Below are 19859 nucleotides of genomic sequence, written 5' to 3'. Positions count from 1 at the left end.
ATGGAAGTCAAGAGCTTTATCAGAAAACACAAGAAGCCAGGTGACAGTGAGATCTTTGCAACCCCTTTTTGCCTGACAGTCTTTCCTACCACATTTTTCTTTTTGCAGTTTCTTGGCATCTTTTATAAGATACCTGCTTCTCGACTCCTTGTTATCCCACACAAATTATATCAGGGAAGATAAAGGACAATAAAAAGGGAAGGCCAAATTATCACCAGGTGGATCTTTAATAGTTTAAAAACTGGAGGGCTGAAATAGAATACTAATCCTATAGAATGAATGTCAGTAATACTGGCCAAGGCAAATTTGTCTTCATAACCCAACCCGTAATTGGGCGGCTCTCCTATATTCAATTGAATATCTGTTTTTAAGCCTCCCTTTGACAATCAGAGTATTTCTCTTTTGACTCCCAGAAATCTATCTGTAAAATAAATTACAGTATTATAATTTTTCCTATGGCTATCAAGAAAGTATAACAATTTCATAAATTACTACCTTGTCAAGATTCTGCACATCTGATTGATGCATCAATAGCAATCATTGAAATTTTTCAATATAAAAAAGGAAAATAGAAACCCATACCAAAGTTAATGGGTATAAACAGCCAACAGAACTGAATTACAGATACAGTGACATCACAGAGCTGACCTTACAAAGGAAATTAAAGGTCCGTTTTGGGATGGTAGTTTTATTGCTAAAGAAACATGAAAACTATTACCATTGACAGTGCAGGTAATAAAGCTGTGAGCTTGGCCTTGTATTTCCACAGTCTCTAAGGGGAAGAAAGTCTGCCTAAGAACAGGATGTTAGCTGAGGGATTGTGTCGAATGAAGAAAATGAATGGATGGTCGGCCACAAAATTTTCCTCAAACGTAAGTGCGCAGAAGGTAGCAATGCCTGCTGTGGCAGCTGCTGCCTCTGTGCCCTCCTCATTCACTTCCACAAAAGACTTGTGGATGATTTTTGATATAAAAAGATCTCTGGTTCCTGACATGCCAGACAGATCAGCCTTGCTATTAAAGAGATCCTCTATACCCAGTTGGGCTAGGTGTGAGTTGAGGTTGTAGCTCTCTTCCAGCTTGAACTTGGGCAAGTGAACATTGACTTCAATGCTATGCATATTCTCAGGTTTGGTCCACTCATGAAGTTTTTCCAAAGTCAATTGTTCCTCGATCTGGAATGACAATGGGCAAACAGAACAGGTGAGGACAATTTCATTCATGTAAGTAAGGTAATAAAGCACTATTTAAAAGAATGGACTCATAATATCAGTTGCTAATTAGCTTCCTTCATGTTTTGTGCCAAAACAGATTCCATATGGAGGATTTCATTTATTTTTAACAATTGGTGATAACAGAACAGAGCTGTGTTCCAAGCCATCAAGGGCCCAAGTAACAGGGACTTTGGACATCGGCTCTACCAACTATCCATCCATCACCCACCCACTCATCCATCCATCCAGGCCTTCCCTAAACCCCTTCCACACAGGAATACTATGATAAGAGACAAATGTGGAGATACAATTAAAATAAGGAACACCTTGACTTTAATACATTCTTTATACAAGCAAATGGCTAATTTAAAACCCCTTCCTGATAACAAGTTTGGTTAGGAAGAGGGTAGAGAAAAACCACACAGCAGACCAGAGACACTAAAGAAAAAACATAATCTTCAGTTTTACCTTAGCCTGGCAAGAAAGGTCATCACCTTTAAATTATATATAATAAACATCATACATAGTTCACGTTAGAAAACAGACTTAACTTTCAAGCTAATGCATCACATGAGTCTTTTCTATCATGTAGCTCTTAGAAATTTAATTCACAATCTATATGAATTGTGATGAAAATCTGCAGTGTAATACTAGGATTTCATAGTACAAGATAAAACTATATACTAGAAATGTTTTGGGTTTTTTTAATTTTAAAAAATTTGTTTCAATAAAACAATTCTAATTTTGCTGCACTTTCCTCTAAGTTCATTTAAGGGAGTTTCCATGAGCTGCCACTGACCGATGTTAAATTTAATAGGTATCTTTAGATGGTCCCCACCAGAACCGTTCACTGACAATAGCTGAAAAGTTAAACTTAGAGCTTCAGAGTAGCAAACATTGATGGGCTAATTCACAAAAGAATGCAAAGTATTGGAAAGGAAAATCAAGCAGTATCAGTAAACACATAAGAACCTATCACATGACATACACACAAGGCAGAATCGATATATCAGAAGGAAACATGGAGCATCAGCGCGGGAGCCATTACCTTCTTCAGACCTGTGGACTCATCCTCAATGTCATCTGGCAGCAGGATAACCATGCTGAGCTCCTTGCCTTGGTAAGGCAGTTCCAATATACGACACTTAAGGTCCTTGATGTAGCCATATGGAAATTCCTCCTTCTGATACATCATTTTCACTGTTTTTGTGTCTTTCTGAACAGTTGAAAAAACAAGTCACTCACATTATTATCTGCTTTCTTTTAGAGCAAAGAGTAATTTTATAATTATATAACCTCACCTTATTCAATCTGAAAGGTACATTGGTTGTGGCCTTCTTACTGAATTTCTTCTGCCAGTTTCCTTTGAAATAGATGGCATTTACTAGCACAAGTTTAGTCATATTATCAACCACACCTGCAGCCAACAATTCTGGAATTTTCCCTAAAAAGATAAAGTATTTTTAAAAATTCACATATCAGAATTCCAAATTTGAACTGACATTTATTTGATCAGCACTAAAATTCAATTCAAATGCATACTTTTTACTTAAGTTTCCTTTAACATATTAAGTTAGGAAAGCCCTACTGGGGTGTTTCAACATTAAATAAACCGACTAAAGGATTTAAGGGCTAAAAACAGGAAAATTATTTTCTGGAATGTATGAGAAACAATAAGCCTTATTTTGTGAATGGCCATTCTTTTTCAGGCATAAGAAAATATTCCTTAATAAAAATGGTTTTAGTCACTAGTAAATAAATCACTTCTTCAAAATCCTCCAAGGGGAAGCTACTCCCACAAAAAAGATTGTAACAGATATCCAAAGAGTAGTACAGTTACTCCACCACACACAATTTTCCTCGTGACCACAGCATGGCCATGAAGAATTCCTTGTATGGGAGGACAGGTGTTCAGTAGTTGCCTTGACTCAGTCCGTGACTAGATTAGAGAGAGTTGTGGGAAAATAGCTGAAACAGAGCCAGTGCCACCTACCACCCCTGTGCTCAGGCAAGACGTTGGCAAACATATTTACGGCCACAGCAGTTTGTGTCACAAGTATTAGGATATTCTTTTCTATAATGTGACCAGGCTGGATTTTCCTCAAAACTTTATCCTTTCTATTCTACATTCAATGCTAGTTTTAATTTTAAAAGGTAGTTTTGAGAACTTATGGGGAAAAAAATATTTAGCTGCTCCAGTTAAATCATGTTTAAGTTTCCACTTTGAGGTGGTATTTCTACATTTGAAAGCTGTCTGGCACTGGGCAGTGGCAGAGTTTATTGCCAAGGTCAGGGTGAGGGCAGAGGAAAAGAGCAGGAGAATCATTTGCTGGCTGGGAAGGCAGAAAGAAGAAAAGAAAGGCCAGTGTATAATGACTTCGGTGGGCCTGCTCTCTTACCTTCTGTCTGCCCTTTGACCCACTCATTTATCACCTTTCTTGCATCTTCAGAGGCATGCTGAAAATCCACATTGGCCAACTCAGCACCATACATTTTCTGAGTTGAAGCTAAGAACTCCTGTTAGAAAGAAAGAAAGAGAGAGAGAGGGTGGCGGGGGGAAGATGGGGTGGAAGGAAGGGAAGGAAGAAAGAAAATATCTTGAGTAACTCCTACTACATACGGAAATGGTTTTCTAAAATCCTTAAAGCAACAGAAATTGCCCTAAAAGCCATAAATTTTATTGTAACAAAAAAAATTCTAACCCTTATACTTTTTGCATTATGGTAAAAACATATAACATTAAATTTACCAACTTAAACCATTTTTAAGTGAACTGTCCATAGTTTTGGTGTTGTATAAAATTGACCAATTCTTTTCTAACTTTTGATTAACATTTTCATAAATAAGTATATACTGATTGTTCTTGGAAGTGAATTATGGAATTCACTTTTGCTCTAGTAAAACAGCCAGGGTCAATCTGTTCATTGTGAAGGCTATAAAATGAAATCATATCAATTAATGGGGATATTGTCATGTTTCATTCTGCATCATTTTCTGAGTGTTTATAAAAATAAAAACTGTCTTCTCTGACTTGATTGTGCCAAAGAATGTCTGCATTGTCTAGCGAGTTTCAGAACATGACTGTAAAGTACTTACAGGGAGGAAGTTATAGGTTTTCTCGCCATATAGCCTATTAGCAAGTTTCAGAATATAGGGAGCTCCATGCTTGTTGATATCAGCGTTCAGACTCTGAAATCTTGAATGAATATCCTCAACTGCATCAAAATGAAGAGTCTAAAATTTAAAGAAAAAAAAATTATTTCTATAACCATTTGTTTTGAAATGGATTCCTTGGCATTTGCTTCTATCAAATTAGATTAATGTTTTTATTATGAATTATTGATAATTCCCAGCCCAATACTTTATTAATTTTTCATTGGAGAACAAATAATAAAGAATCTCAAATTTATACCTTTGTGGGAAGTAAAAATAACATTTGAAGCTGTTTTCATATCACTTTTTGTTACAATTATAGTTCCACAAATATGAATGGTTAATAAGCTAAGTATTTACACGTCTGCTTTTTTCCAAGAAAATCATAAATGTATGTTTATATGTAAATTTTGTATCAAATATAGTTTTAATGAAAGTTCTCAGAAATAAACAGTAAAAATAAGAATCATCACCTATGCAAGAACACAAAGACATTACACATTGAGGGGTTTTGTAAGTTACACTATCAGTAACTCATTTAAAAATAACATCTATAAACTTAATATTTGGCAAGAACTTTATTCCAACATTACAAATCAAGTGTCCCTTTATGGTTTTATGAGGCCTGGGGTGGTTCCTTGTTTTAACATGCAAAGAACAAACCTACGCAATGTACAAAGTTCAGTTACTTACCAAGATATGGAATGTTTGCATAGTTGCTATGATCGAACAGAAATGTGAGGGAACCCTTAAAACTATTTTTTGAGGTAATAAAGTCCCTGGAAAAACTTCAAAATAGTAGCTAACGTTGCCCTGCAAGAAGCAACTAACAATTAGTACCCTGGGTTAAAATAAAAAGTAGATTTTGGAAAACTTTAAAATACTTTTATATCTGCAGTGTTAAAGATGGTTGGTTTTCATAAAATACAGTAACAGAAGCGCTGCAGCTGGAACAGATCGATAAACTTGAAACCAGGGATGGACCTTTCCTAGTTATAGACACCATATAATTTGTGATGGGTATGTTAGAAAGACTTTCACTTTGGGGACTCATTTCCCCTAGTTTCAAGGAAAGCCAGAGTTCCCCTCTCAGAATTAAAGAACACGTAGCCCAGAAGTGCCCTCCACACCCATCGAAGTGAGGTGAAAGGCTAGGCATTACTGCTTCTTCTGCTGTAAGAGTGACCTGCTATACCACCCTGGGCTTGGTCCTGTCTCTGCAGCTGCCACACTTCATCCCTGTCCTTTCCTTGCAGTGCCCTCCTGCTCACACAGGGACTCAGTGCCAGGCACAGGACTAGGCTTCAGGAGTGCAGAAGCACACAGCCACCTGTTCCCTCAAAAAGGCAACACCGCCAACTTCTCCACTGTGATGCATTTCCCATGTGTCATTTATGCTTAAAAGTAACATTACATTAGATGCATTATTTATGTATAGCAGGTTACATGAAAAGCAGAAACAGAAAAATCTTAGTCCAAGAGGAGATGCTCTCAAAGATTTGCCCACTGGAATAGAAGAAGCACACTACAAGGGTACTTATAGCTTTCTTCACTGCTGTATCTTCAGCCAAAGAAAAAACAGTGCCTGGCACATAGTATATGCTCAGGAAAAACTCCATTGTGAATAAAAGCCTGCATAAAAATGAATTGTTCTTGGGGCTTTTCTGAAAGTCTGGCCTCATAATGTATAGTTGTGGAACACAGAAATACAATTTTAAAACACTGTAAGTGTGCTGATTGGGGAGGTGAGGGAGGGGAGTATAAGGGGACTAAATGGTAATGAAAAAATACAATAAAAAATTTAAAAAATAATAAAATAAAATAGACTGTAAGAGCTCAAAGGCACAACTTTTTAGTGCAGGCTTTCAGGGAAGCCATACTATTTCTCTTTGTTTCTACTGACCTTGGACATCTGTGCCGCAGTAGTGCCTCTGGTCCCCAGAGAGATCATGGCCAGAGCTGATGAAATGCTTATGGGAGAGATGAATACGTTTCCAGTAGGATTGTAGTCATTCAGGGTGCGGAAAAGGTCCACCGCAAACCGGGTGTTTGCCATGCTCAGCTGTTCCATGGTGAAGGCTACAACGCAGAACAGAGGACCAAGCACACCAGTAAATCAGGCAATGGCATGTCTCCATGTCTTCCTCACCCTGAAACACCCTGGAACTCGTCCTTTTCTTTTCCCTCCTCTCCCTTCCCTCCCCCTTTTTTCCTCCCTCCCTCACTCCTTTATTAAGGAGGGAAAGAACACTGTCTCAGGAGCACAAATGTGGGAACTAGGTATAACTGGCCAAGGATCTATCGGTGACCCAGGTTCAGGACCCAGGGTATCCTAAAGGGCTCTGTCTGACCTTTGGGAGCACACATTTCCCACCCTTTACCTGAAATAAAAATGTTTCTATTAGAAAGTCATAGCTACCTACTATGCATTAAAGCAAATTTCAGCAGAGTGATATAATTATCCTAATTTTCAAGATTTCAGTTGCTAATGTTTAGAGAGGTTAAGTGTCCCATAGCTGGTATAAAATATGAGACTTTGAAAACCCAACACAGGCACCAGGGTCAGATGCTGCAGCCCACCAGCCAGAAGGTGACAAGCATCCTCTCTGACATTCCCTCTTGGTGCAGGTGACCCGGCCTTCCACCTGGGCTCAGCCGACCGCTTACCAATCGTGACTTCTCTCAGGGGCTTAGTTTCCCCACACACAGGCAAGGAAGAATAGTTGCGCTGGCTGCTTCACTTGCAAGTAATACACACTGAACTATTATTGTTGTTGTTGGAAAGTAATCTCTAGGGTCACATAGGCCTCCTCTCCCTCCTTCCCTCCCTCCATCCTCAGAAATGGGAAGCGGTTCTGCCCCGAGGTTGCCTAGAAACTTTCACAGACAGCTCGGGGAGGAAGGGAGTTCCGGAAGTAAGAAAAATACTCCCATCTCAGGCCTCGGCTCTGGCTTCCAGCCACACTGCCCCAATTTCAGTCCCTCGCAGGCAAGCCTGCCCTCGCGCCCAGGACTTATTGCGGAGGATCCGGTCTACCCGGGACAGTGCGTACAGCAGCGGCTGCAACACTGCGGACGCGGGGTGGGGTTGAGGGTGGGACGCGGAGCAGTCAGGGCGGCGAACGTGCAGGGGCCGCGGCATCCCCGGGGCAAGGAGGGCCGGGGCTGGGCCGGGCGGAGGCGGCTCGCAGATCCGAGCCCCAGGGGTCCTCCTTTGCCTGCCATCCCAGTCCCACTTCCTTCAAAGTCCTCAGGCCCGGCCTTACCGGCTGCTCCCTGCTTGGGCGGTGCTCGGGCGGTGCTCGGGATCCGGGAAAGAGGGAAGCGCCGCAGCGCCTTTATATAGTTGCAGAAGTGGGGCGCTGCTGCTCTGGCAGGTGGGAGGGGAGAGGAAGGGAGGGGAGGGGGGGAGGGGAGGGGAGGGGAGGGGAGGAGCAGGGCGGGGCGGGGTGGGGGCGTTCACCGGGGCGGGCACAACACTGGCTCTTCCCCATAGATGACTTCCTAGGAGTCTAGGCGTTGCCTTGTAGAATCCTAGGTGAGGGTGGTCTCCATGTAGTACCCTACTCAGGGGATCAGCACCTTTTTAAATCTAGGCAAACTCAGATCTGTGGCTAAGACCTCATGGCCTGTCTTGCCCTAGGTGTGAGTGACTGAGATAACATGTCACCTCTTAGAGGGCTAACTAGCCCTTTCTCGAATCTGATCTATATACTCCAAAAATAGAATCAGTTCTGTCAACTAATGTTCATTAGCATCAGTTCAGTACCCACAGGAATCCCCAGTTTGGGCTGTAGTGAAACAGGAAATTTTAGTCAGTGCCACCAGCCCAGTTGTAATACAGCACAGCTGAGAGAACAGCGCTGCTGTTGAACAGCTCAATAGTGTTACAGCTCAGTTTTAAAGCAGCGTGGCAGCAAGGTGGCGCTCTCTAGCTAGCCGGCTCTGCTCTGGTCTGCTCCATCAACTCCATTCCTACCTAGTCTTCCTGTTTCTCTGGAAAAGGCAGCCTTGGGTGGAAAGGGAAAGCGTGCTCCCAGATCCAGGGAAAAGGCTGACTTACACACAGCGAGAGGTCCCCACCCCTCACGCAAAGAGGGACTCCACATTCTCACAGTTTAATTGGTCCAAAAATCACTGTCCTGATTGGTCAGAGTGGAGCTGCTCTGATTAGTTGGTGAAGATGTTGATGGGGGAAATATAGCTATGCAGCTCCAATTGGATGGGGAAAGTCTTAGTCCTATTGGTTGAAAAACTATTCCAGGAACTTCTTTCTAAGGTTTGGCCCAGATGAGAGGCATAGAATGCACCCAGTTCACTGTGGAAGGCAGGTAGTTCAGTGAAGTGATGTTTTTTTGTGAGGAAATGGCTACAAGCACATACAGAAATGGCTACAAGCCTGTTTTTTAAAGTTGAGTCCAGTTAGCCACTAGGAATCCTTCTTGGCAGAGGTATCTTCTTTCTCAGGGTTCCCAGTTCCAAATAAAAACCTTGATGTCACTATTTTTAGAAACTAAAATAAATTCATCCCCAATACTCTCCTACAAGTTGATGGCTACACCACTATTTCTGGGGGCTGGACAGGGGAGGTGGGGTTGTTTCCCCTTTAAATGCCTGGGTATGTAATTTCAGTACTCTCGAGTCTGAAATAATTCTGCGTTTATGAAACTTCTTCCCTGTTTTCTTTGAAATCTCAACATAAAACAGCAACAAAGGAAAAAATCCTTTTTTTCCTTTTTACTATGGATAATATCATGTGAATGGGTTTGTAGATTTTTATTATTTTTTTTTTACTCTGAACACTGGTTTGTAATGAAAAGGGTCAAGGAAGATTCAATGAGTGATAAAAATACTCTCCATAATGTTTTTAAAAGAAAGAGTTCAATCACTAAGATTTTAGAGTGTTTTACCACTTATTAAATAAAGAAACCAACATTTATTGAAAGCTACTCATTGATAAATTCAAGTGGTTTGATCAAATCTTGTAACCTCTCCACCATTTCTCACAGAACTAGAGAACCACTTAACTAGAGGTACAAAGAGGTCAGTGTGAGAAAGTAAGAATGAGAGGCTGCACTGAGTTGTTAAAACTAAAATCTGAGACACATAAAGAAAAAAACATTTTTAATTTTGTGTTTTCTCCTGACATTTTGTATTTGTGCTTACCTGGAGTTAGCAATGTGGGTAAAATATAAAATGAAGCCATTTTCTAAATCAATACATATAAGGTTCAGACAAAATTGCTCTTAATATATCAGTCAATCAGTACATTTACTATCCAGGGTTGAGGCAAAGTAACTATTCTGTCAAACAACATCGGAGTGTTCCAATTGTGGCTTTAAAATATAAATGGGCAGCCCTGGCTGGATAGCTGAGTTGGTCATCCCATGCACAAAAAGTTGTGGGTTCAATCCTGATCAGGGCACATACCCAGATTGCAGTTTCCAACCCCATTCAAGGTGTGTGCGTGAGACAACCAGTTAATGTGTTTCTCTCTCTCTCTCTCTCTCTCTCTCCACTCTCTCCACCCCCTTTCCTCTTCGTCTAAAAAAATCAATGAATATGTCCTCAGGTGAGGATTAAAAAATTAAAAATATAAATAAATGGCCACAATCAAAGTCAGAGATACTTATACATTCATGATGGCACAGCGGTCTGGTGCAGCATTTGGTGTATCTACTAAACTTGAGGACATGCATACCCAAGCTACTAGCCAGGAATTTCACCCCTGGGGAGATTCTTCCCAACAAAAATGTCTGTGAGCATGTGCACCTGGTGACATGTACAAGAATAACAGTATGATTTGAATTAGACCCACATTAGAAACCACGTAAATGCCCATCAGCAGAACAGATAAATAACTACAACATAATAATATACAATAAGAAAAATGAACAAACTACAGCAATACATAGCAACATGGCTGAATCTCACAAATACACTGTTTAATAAAAGAACACAGACACAAAAGAGCTGTGTGGTTCTGGTTATACAAAGTTCAAAAACAGGCAGAACTACTCTATGGTGTTTGAGGTCAGGGGGATTGGATTGGCTGTATTTCCTTATTTTCTGTATTCTCAATGTTGGAGAGACTGCTTCTTCCAGCACTAATTCCTGGAGGTGGCAAATGGCTCCCTGATGGCCTGGTGAGTGTACCTTTGACATAAATTAAGTGGCCACACTCTCAAATATCTCCTTTATCAAATTCTTCCATGCCAAGCCAATATTCCCCCTGTTCTAAACCACATCAGCATCAGGTACCAAACAACTAGAAACCACTTGTATATTACAGTCCACCAAAATTACTTAAGCTATCTAGTCTAAACTTAGTGTACCTACCCTGCCTTGCCCATTCTTTCCTGCAAGAATCCCTGTAAAAGCTCTGGGTCATGGTCTTCCTTCCTCTTTGCCTCCTGGTGCTTCCCGGGTCCCATGTGGTGTGGTGTCAAATGCCTCCTATTTTTAAGTATCTGTGAATTTAAATTCTTCCTTTGTGACAATCATTTCCATGTCAGATGTCTTACTATACCTGATTAGAACAAATCCCAGGTCCATTTTTAACACAAGAGTTGTGAGTGGGAGCAGCAGTGGGAGCAACTTCTGAGGTACTGATAACATACTGTCGGGGGGCTTTAACGCAGCCCCCCCCCCCCCCCCCCCCCCCGGCCACCACGGATGAAGAATAAGACTACCAAGACATGATCTGCTTGGGGAGGAAAGGTGGCCAATCTCTCAGGGGGAGAAGGGCCTTGATCCTTTCCCTCCATGGGCTTTTATTAGGTTCATTCGCATAGGAATGCAGATAAAGCTCATCAATCATTGTCAGCCAGTAAGGGTTAAACAATACAGGATTTACAGAGAACCTTGAGGGGCTTAGTCTGAGCTACAGCCAATCAGCTAGAGGGCCATAAAACTTTAGGCACCAGACTCATCTCAGGTCCCGACCCTTATCTTTTAAGCTGAGGGTACAGATTAAGTAGGTTTCACAGGAATGGACATATTTTTCTTAGGCCTGATTCCCCAGGAAATCTGCCCCTCCCAGCACAGGACTGCACTGCTCTCTGTTATCGCTTCAGGCTTAAGTCAGGCAAGGGAAGTAAAGCAGCCAAGAGATTAGGAGACTTCTTGTAGACAGAATGAGGACTCAGGCTATTTCAAAGCTGAGGGGCAAGGGTCCATCACCCCCTTTTGCCACAGCCCCCCCAAGTCCTTCCCTGCGAGCTTATCCCTGGTGACCAGAGCCTGTCTTAGTTTGATCCTCCCTTGAGGACTTTTACCCGTCATTGGCTAACTGGTCAATCTCAGGGCCAAGCAGGGTGAAGTGGGCAGAGGTGGCACTTCTGCCAGAGAGATAAACTTTGTCTCCTTCATGGCTTATGGTCCCAACTCTGACTCAGCGTTAACCATGGGGGGTTACAGCCTCTGAAACCAGGCAGGGCGGTTCCCAACAACATACCATTTTTTGACATGCGTAATTACACGTGTATTGATTTTGTGATAATGCATTGAGTTGTATATATAATTTATGTGCTTTTCTGTAATTTTTAAATAGTAGCAACAAAAAATGTTAAATGTTAGTGATTATTTTATTTCCTGTCTCTCCTACTTCCTCCTTCCACACACACCCAACAAGATTAATAAGCTTCAAGCTAGTTGGGGCTTTTTGTATTCTCTGGCAAGCCGAGCACCCTTATTGTGCTCAGTGGCTTGTGCACAAATCCTTTCCCATCAACTCTAATGTCAACTACTGGTTCAAGGTGCAGAATAAAGAAGATGCAGTATTAATTTATCTAAGATCCACAGCTAGATTTATAAAACCCATAGTAATGAGAAAATACCAAGCAGGAACCAACAGGTGTTTGAGAACTAATTATCTGTGTCGTTGGCCTCTAGGTTAATTGCATTGTGGTTAGAGAACATGATTGCTATATTATTTCAGTGTTCAGAAATGCTTTGACACTTGATTAGTGGCTCCAAATATAGTTAAATTTTGTAAATATTTTGTGTGCACCAGAAGAAAAGATGTTGTAAATCTGATAAGGGCAACATTCTATTTGTGGCCACTGTGGTAAGTACACTAATAATTTTATTCAGATCTCAACTTAGATTTAATATACATGTTTAGCAAGGTAGTGACTAAATATCAGTTTTTCTATTCACTACCAACAAACATAAAATTAAATTTAAAAAATGATACCACTTAAAATAGGATTTAAAAATCAAGTAATGGAAATATAGAGGTTCCAGTAACAGATAATGCCCCTCTTTTATTACACACTTTTATTAAAAATTCATAAGCATGTAATTCTGTAACATCACAATATCACACTCAAACACCATATGATATTTTAGGTGAAATGTTCAAATTGCTGTCCATCTGGCGTGAGACGTTCATGTACCCTACTAAATGCACTCAAGCAAGCCTTTCTTCTGCTGGACGCTGTATATATAAAAATATACTCAAAATTTCTATACAGTAGAAAACATTAAACATTATTAAGAGAAATTCTTTAAAAAACTAACTGAATGAAATCATGTACCATGTTCATTGAGTAGAACTCTGTATTGTAAAGATAACTGTTTTTCTCTATGTGATTTTTTATGGTAAAATTGTTTATTTTTTATTTTTTTAATAACAATATAATATTATATTAGTTTTAGGTGTGCAACATGATTAGACATTTATGTGCCTTATGAATTGATCACCCCCATAAGTCTGGTACCCATCTGACAGTTATTCATAGTTATTACAATATTACTGACTTATTCCATATGCTGTACTTTACATCCCCATGAATATTTTGTAACTAACAATTTGTCCTTAATCCCATCTCCCTTTTACCCATCTCTTAAAGCCCCTTCACATCTGGTGACTATCCATTGCTTCCATATCTCAGCTATTGTAAATAATGTGTCAACTAACATAAGGGTGCGTATGTCTTTTGAATTAGTGTTTTGGGTCACTTTGGATAAATACCTAGAAATGGAATTGCTAAATCGTAGGGTAGTTCTATTTTTAATTTCTTGAGGAAATTCCACACTGCTTTCTGTAAATTAGTGACTGCACCAATTTACAATCACACCAACAGTGAACAAAAGTTCCCTTTTCTCCACATTCTCACCAGCACTTGTTTTTTGTTGATTTATTGATGATAGCCATTCTGACAGGTGTGAGATTGTATCTCATTGTGATTTTAATTTGCATCTCTCTGATGATTAGTGTGGTTGACATCTTTTCATATGTCTGTTGGCCATCTGTACATCTTCTTTGGAGAAATGTCTATTCAGGTCCTTTACCCATTTTTTTAAATTAATTAATTTATTTTTTTTCAGTTACAATTGTCTGCATTTTCTCCCCTTCCCTCCACCCCACCCCAGCCAGTCCCACCTCCCTCCTCCACCTCTACCCTCCCCCTGATTTTGTCCTTGTGTCCTTTATAGTAGCTCCTATAGACCTCTCTCCCCACTATCCCCTCCCCTACGAACCCTGAAACACCCATCCAAAACAACTTATGCACCCCAATATTCATAGCAGCACAATTTACAATAGCCAAGTACTGGAAGCAACCTTTACCCATTTTTAAATTAGATTGTTTTGGGGGGGGTTGGTGTTAAGTTGTGGGAGTCCTTATATATTTGGATATTAACAACTTATTAGATATATCATTAGGATTTATGTTCTCCCATTTAGTAGGTTGTCTTGTTTTGGCAATGGTTTACTTTTTGCACAAAAACTCTTTAGTTCAATGTAAATAGTCTCCTTTGTTTATTTTTTGTTTGTTTCCCTTGTCTCAGGAAACATATTCTCTCTCTCTCTCTCTCTCTCTATATATATATATATATATGTATATCTATATCTATCTATATATATATATAAACTATATATGTATATATCAACTAAGAACAATGTTACAAGTTTACTACCTATTTTTTTCTAAGAGTTTTATGTTTTCAGGTGTTACATTTAAGTCTTTTTTTCTATTTTGAGTTTATTCTTGTATATGGTGTAAAAAAGTGATCCAGTTTCATTCTTTTGCATGTGTCTGTCCAGTTTTCCCAACACAGTTTATTGAGCAGACTGTCTTTATGCCATTATATATTCTTTCCTTCTTTGTCATAAATTAATTGACCATATAGGTGTGGGCTTATTTCTCCTTTCTCTATTCTGTTTCATTAATCTATGTGTTTTTCCAACAGTATCATGCTGTTTTGATTACTATAGCTTTGTACTAATGTTTGATATCAGTTAATGAGCATGATACCTCCAACTTCATTCTTTTTCTTAAGATTTCTGTGGCCATTCAAATTCTTTTGTAGTTCCAGATAAATTTTTAGGATAATTTGTTCTAGCTATGTTTAAAAAACTGCCATTGGTATTTTGATAGAGATTGCATTCAATCTGTATATTGCATTGGGTATCTTGGACAAATTAAGGATGTTAATTCTTCTTTGAATGTTTGGTAAAATTTATCTGTGAAGCCATCCAGTCCAAGACTTTTGTTTGTCGAGAGCTTTTTGATTACTGCTTTGATTATTTTGTTTGTAATAGTTTTGTTCAGATTTCCTGTTTCTTCTTGATTTGGTCTTAGAAGACTGTTTGTTTCCTGGAATTTATCCACTTCTTTTAGATTGTCCAATTTGTTGGCATATAGTTGTTTGTAATATTTCCTTACAATCCTTTGTAATATTTCCCTACAATTCTAAGTAGTAGTCTTGCTGAGTAAAATAATCTTGGTTGTAGGTCTTTGCTTTTCATCTCTTTGAATATTTTGTGCCAATGTCTCCTGACCTGTGAAGTTCCTACTGAGAAATCTGGTGATAGTCATGTTGGAGCTCCCTTGTAGATAACTAACTGCTTTTCTCTTGCTGCTTTAAGAATCTCTTTTTGTCTTTAACCTTTGCCATTTTAATTATAATGTTTCTTATTGTTGCCCTTTTTGTCTTCACCTTATTTGGATCTCTCTATGCTTCCAGGATGCATAGGTCTAATTTTTTGACAGGTTAGGGGAGTTTTCTGTCATTGTTTCTTCAAATAAATTTTTAATCCCTGCTATCTCTCTCTCTTTTTTTTTTGGTTTGGTCCTCCTATGATGTAAATATTGTTACACTTGATATTGTCTCAAAGGTCCTTTAAAGTATCCTCATTTAATTTTTTTTCTTTCTGCTGTTCTGATTGCATGTTTTCTGCTTCCTTGTTTTTGATAATTTAATACTCTGTTTCATCTAAGCTACTGTTGATTTCCTCTAATGAATTCTTTATTTCAGTTATTGTATCCTTCATTTCTGACTTTCTTTTTTATGTTTTCATCTTTATTTTTATGTTTTCTATCCATTTGTTGAGGTACTCACTGAGTTTATCTACTCTTCCTTTAAGTTCATTGGGCAGTCTAATAAAGTGTTTTGGACTCCGAGTCCAGTAGATTGCTTGCCTTCATTTTGTTTGTTCTTTTTCTTGAGTTTTGTCCTGTTTTTCATTTGGGATGTATTTATTTGTCTCTTAATTTTAGCTGACTCCTTGTGTTTCTTTTTATGAATTAGGTAGATAAGTTATGTCTCTTAGTCTTGGCAGGGTAACCTCATGCAGAAGGTGTCCTATGAGGCCCAATAATGTAGTCTCCCTGTTCACCTTCTTCAGGGACTTCAGGGGAGTCCCTTGTATAGGAGTGTGTCCCTTGTATGGGTATGTGTACCTTTTGTTTTAGTTGAGCCTTGATTGATATTGGCATGTCTGTTGGAGGGATTGATCCTCAGGCTAACTGGTTCTGAGGTATGGCCATGAAACAGCAGATGAGCTGGTATGCAAGAGCTGATCCCACAGAGCCGTGTTTGCTTTAGTGGAGCTCTGGTGCCTGTTAAGTCAGCCTTTTGGGTGTTTCATTTGTGGAGCTGGTTGAGTGATGCTCTGGTGTGGTCTGAAACTGGCCACAACAGGTGTTGATTCTGGGACCTCTTGGGAATGGCTTTGATACAGGACAAGGTCAGCCCCAGTCTGTTTCCAGTCCAGAGCCACCTGGTAGGAGCTACAAAGTGATCTTCAGAGAGTTGCCACTTGTGCTTGACTTGGAGACTCCTTGGAGAGGCTAAGCTGGGAACTGAGGACAGCTTCCCCTAATGGAAGGCATGGGGCCACTTAGCAAGATGTATGGGCCACAGTGAGGCCAGATGTCACTTGTCTAAAGTTTGTGAACCTTTGAGAGATGTTAGGGAAGTCTGCAATGTGAGCCAAGACAGTTTATTTGTGTGAAAAAGTGGCTAGAAGAGGATCCAGCCAGGTGCTAGAGTTGAGTGGGATCAGGCCTCAGAGCATCACAAGGCCATGTTGAAAGTATTAGCCAAGTTAATGGAGAGTGCAGATTTGGTGCCTATCTGTTCCTGCTGGTTGGGTGAGGGAAGGGCTTAACAAAGAAAACTTGGCATCTGCCTATATTTCTATCCTCAGCTGTCCTGACTCCTTCCCTCCAGCCCTCACCCTGAATCTGGACAATTCAGCTCCTCTCCATAGGTCCCCGCTTTTTGGGCTGTTGCCCTAGTGCTGGAGCTCAAAGTGAGAGGGTCCCGAGCCAGTAAGTTTGTTCCCAGGCCCCACAAGAGGAATGCCTGGGACTCTAGAAGCCCTCTGTCTTACTCAGCTACAATCACAGCTGGTTTTCACAGCCAGAAGTTATGGGGACTTCTGTTCCTAACACTGGAGCCCTGGGCTGGGATGCGTGTGTAGGACTGGGACCCCTCACTCCTCAAGGAAGGACCTCTGCGGCTGAGATATTCTTTCCATTTCTTGTTTGCCACACCATGGGTATAAGGCCTGCCCGTATTGTGTCTCCACCTTCCCTACCAGTCTCAGTGTGGCTTTTTGTTTATATCCTTAGTTATATGACTTCTGTTTAGCTAGTCTTCAGGTGGTTTTAAACGATGGTTATTCTTTATATAGTTGTGATTTTGATGCGGTCTAGGGACAAGGCAAGCACAGTGTTTACCTATTTTGACATCTTGACTGGAAGATCTTCTCTAATTGATTTTCTTTATCAGTCACAATCCCAATAAATATTCCAAAGGAAGTGTGTGTGTGTGTGTAAAGGAGGCAAGCTGATTACACAATTTGTATGGTGATGCAAATGGTCAAAACACTCTTGAAGAACAAGACAAGAGGACATATTCTATTAAATACCAAAACTTATAAAGCTATAATAATTAAAACAGCAAGGTGTTTGTGCATGGATAGACAAAAGAACAATAAAATAGAATGGAGAGTCCAGAAACAGGCCTTTGCACATACTGATGTTTGTTATATGACAGAAGGGTCAAGGCATTCATGGGCAGATGATGGAATACTTAACAAAAGGTGAAGACAATTGAATATCTCTGTGCAAAAATTAAAAAAGAAAGAATGTGAGGAAAAGATCCTTACCAATTTCATGGATATTTAAGATCTATGAAAACCAATATGAAAAATAAATAAAGTTTTATAAGAAAGTGTAGGTAAAAAGTTTTTTTAGAAAACAAAGAAAGCATTTACTATAAAGAAAGTGATTAATATATCTACTTTAAGAATTTTTGTGTATTACAAAGACACCATTAAGAGAGTTAAAAAGACAAGCCACACAATGAAAGAGAACTAAAAGTAATGTAATAGATGAAGACTGTTATTGGGTGTGTGTGTATAACTTCTACAAATCGTATTTGAAAACACATTAGGAAAAATGGGCAGATTCGGTCGTTTGCCAGTGCCCAGGAGTTTGGCTGTGCCATGGGCCTCAGCTTTCCCTCCCATTTCCCTGGAAAGATGACACAGAAGGAGAATGCCTACCCTGGCCCTACCACTGGCAGATGGCTCCATCTGGCTTGAACACCCTGCCACAAAGAGTCCTCCGGAAGGAGCTTACCACTCCATCTTTGCTTGTCCTCAGGAGCCGCTCCAGTGCCCATCCCACAGCTTCCCCTGGCCAGGACAGCAATAGGAGACCCAACTTAATGCAGACCTTCACAATTGACGAGTTTGAAATTGGGCACCTTCTGGGCAAAAGAAAGTTTGGAAATGTGTACTTGGCTCGAGAGAAGAACACTCAAGGTCCTCTTCAAGTCTCAGATAGAAAAGGAGGGTGTGGAGCACCAGCTTCGCAGGGAAATCGAAATCCAGTCCCATCTGCAGCATCCCAACATCTTGCATCTCTACAACTATTTCTATGATCATTGAAGGATGTACTTGATTCTGGAGTTTGTCCCTGAGGGGAGCTCTACAAGGAGCTGCAGAAGAGCTGCACTTTTGACGGGCAGCAAACAGACAGGAACATGGAGGAACTGGCAGATGCATTGATGTACTGCCATAGGAAGAAGGTGATTCACAGAAACATAAAGCCAGAGAATCTGCTCTTGGGGCTCCAGGGAGAGCTGAAGATTGATGACTTTGGCTGGTCTATACACACCCCCTCCCTAAGGAGGAAGAAAATGTGTGGCACCCTGGACTACCTGCCCCCAGAGATGATTGAAGGGCACATGCACAATGAGATCGATCTGTGTTGCATCGCAGTACTCTGCTACTAATACTGGTGGGAAACCCTCCCTTTGACAGTGCTTCACATGGTGAAACTTATCGGTGCATTGGCAAGGTGGACCTGAAGTCCCCCGCTTTTGTGCCTATGGGAGCCCAGGACCTCATCTCCAAGCTGCTCAAACATAACCCCTCAGAACGACTGCCCCTGGCTCAGGTCTCAGCTCACCCTTGGGTCCAGACCCACTGTCAGTGGGAGCTGCCACCCTTGACCCTTCAGTCTGTCCCCTGAATCATCCCTGTCATTTACTCAGTCGCATCTGTACTTGTATGTCTCTATATGTGTAGTTGGAAGGAGGAGTCTCTGGCCTGTTCCCTCATCTGTCTTCTACCTCCTTTTTATTTAAGACTGCAACTTTTTATAAAAAAGAAAAAAGAAAGAAAGAAAAAATGGGCAATTTGAATAAATACTTCAAAAGAGGAAATACAAGTAGCTTATAAATGTATAAAAAGATGTTCAATACAAATTTAAAATATAATGAGATACATTATATTTACACTAGCAAAAGGGAAGAGGAACTGAGGCTAGTTCTGGAGGGGTTCTGCCGGACTGTAACAGGATGCCTGCAACATGAGGCCAGACTCTGTCCAAGCTGTCTGCCAGAATAGGCAGTACTATGCAATAGCAGTTAAAATTTGTACAGTTATCTTGGTTTTGTTCAGAAATTTTTAGTTGAATAAAGGCCAGGAGAGGGGAACAGCTTGCATTAATTGAAGATAAGTAAAAAATAATTAACAATTTTAGCATTTTTATTAAAGAGCATGTAGACCTAGACTTATCTTTAAAGACTTGAGCAAGAGTCACCTGAAACAGAAAGTCACCACATGAAAAGCTGAGTAATCCGAACTTTATCTCCCAGAATGAAATAGAGTTTCTTGAAAAAGAACTGGAAAATGCAAAATCAAGTGCTCAAAACAAGGTAAATTGCTAGAAGGCATGATAAGAAG

General features: G+C 40.2%; 1 protein-coding gene and 1 pseudogene across 2 annotated transcripts; one reads left to right on the top strand and one right to left on the bottom strand.

Annotated features, from left to right (window-relative positions):
- Window positions 1–208: 208 nt before the first annotated feature.
- Window positions 209–7753, bottom strand: SERPINB1 (serpin family B member 1). Of its 2 annotated transcripts, none has more exons than XM_053920895.1 (7): window positions 7633–7753; window positions 6270–6445; window positions 4310–4447; window positions 3613–3730; window positions 2515–2657; window positions 2262–2429; window positions 209–1174 (listed from the first exon to the last, which is right to left on the bottom strand). In XM_053920895.1, exons 2-7 carry the CDS (start codon window positions 6435–6437, stop codon window positions 773–775), a joined length of 1137 nt encoding a protein of 378 aa, XP_053776870.1. In that variant the 5' UTR covers window positions 6438–6445; window positions 7633–7753; the 3' UTR covers window positions 209–772. The 2 variants fall into 2 exon arrangements, with proteins under 2 accessions (XP_053776870.1, XP_024408094.2); XM_024552326.3 differs by lacking the exon at window positions 7633–7753 and adding an exon at window positions 7034–7172.
- LOC112297640 (aurora kinase B-like) lies at window positions 7209–19143 on the top strand (annotated as a pseudogene).
- Window positions 19144–19859: the final 716 nt, after the last annotated feature.

This window comes from Desmodus rotundus, chromosome 3 (genome assembly GCF_022682495.2).
Source record: "Desmodus rotundus isolate HL8 chromosome 3, HLdesRot8A.1, whole genome shotgun sequence".
Classification (NCBI taxonomy): domain Eukaryota; kingdom Metazoa; phylum Chordata; class Mammalia; order Chiroptera; family Phyllostomidae; genus Desmodus; species Desmodus rotundus.
The sequence above is the reverse complement of the archived record's forward strand: the minus strand, read 5'-3'. Positions and strand labels throughout refer to the sequence as shown.

Bases quoted from the DNA above. Each gene is read 5' to 3' on its own strand.
- SERPINB1 (XM_053920895.1), bottom strand. From the start codon at position 6,437: ATGGAACAGCTGAGCATGGCAAACACCCGGTTTGCGGTGGACCTTTTC. The intron at 3,731-4,309 runs GTAAGTACTTTA...TCTTTCTAACAG, and splicing joins AAACCTATAACTTCCTCCCT to GAGTTCTTAGCTTCAACTCA. The intron at 1,175-2,261 runs GTAATGGCTCCC...TTGTCATTCCAG, and splicing joins AGTCCACAGGTCTGAAGAAG to ATCGAGGAACAATTGACTTT.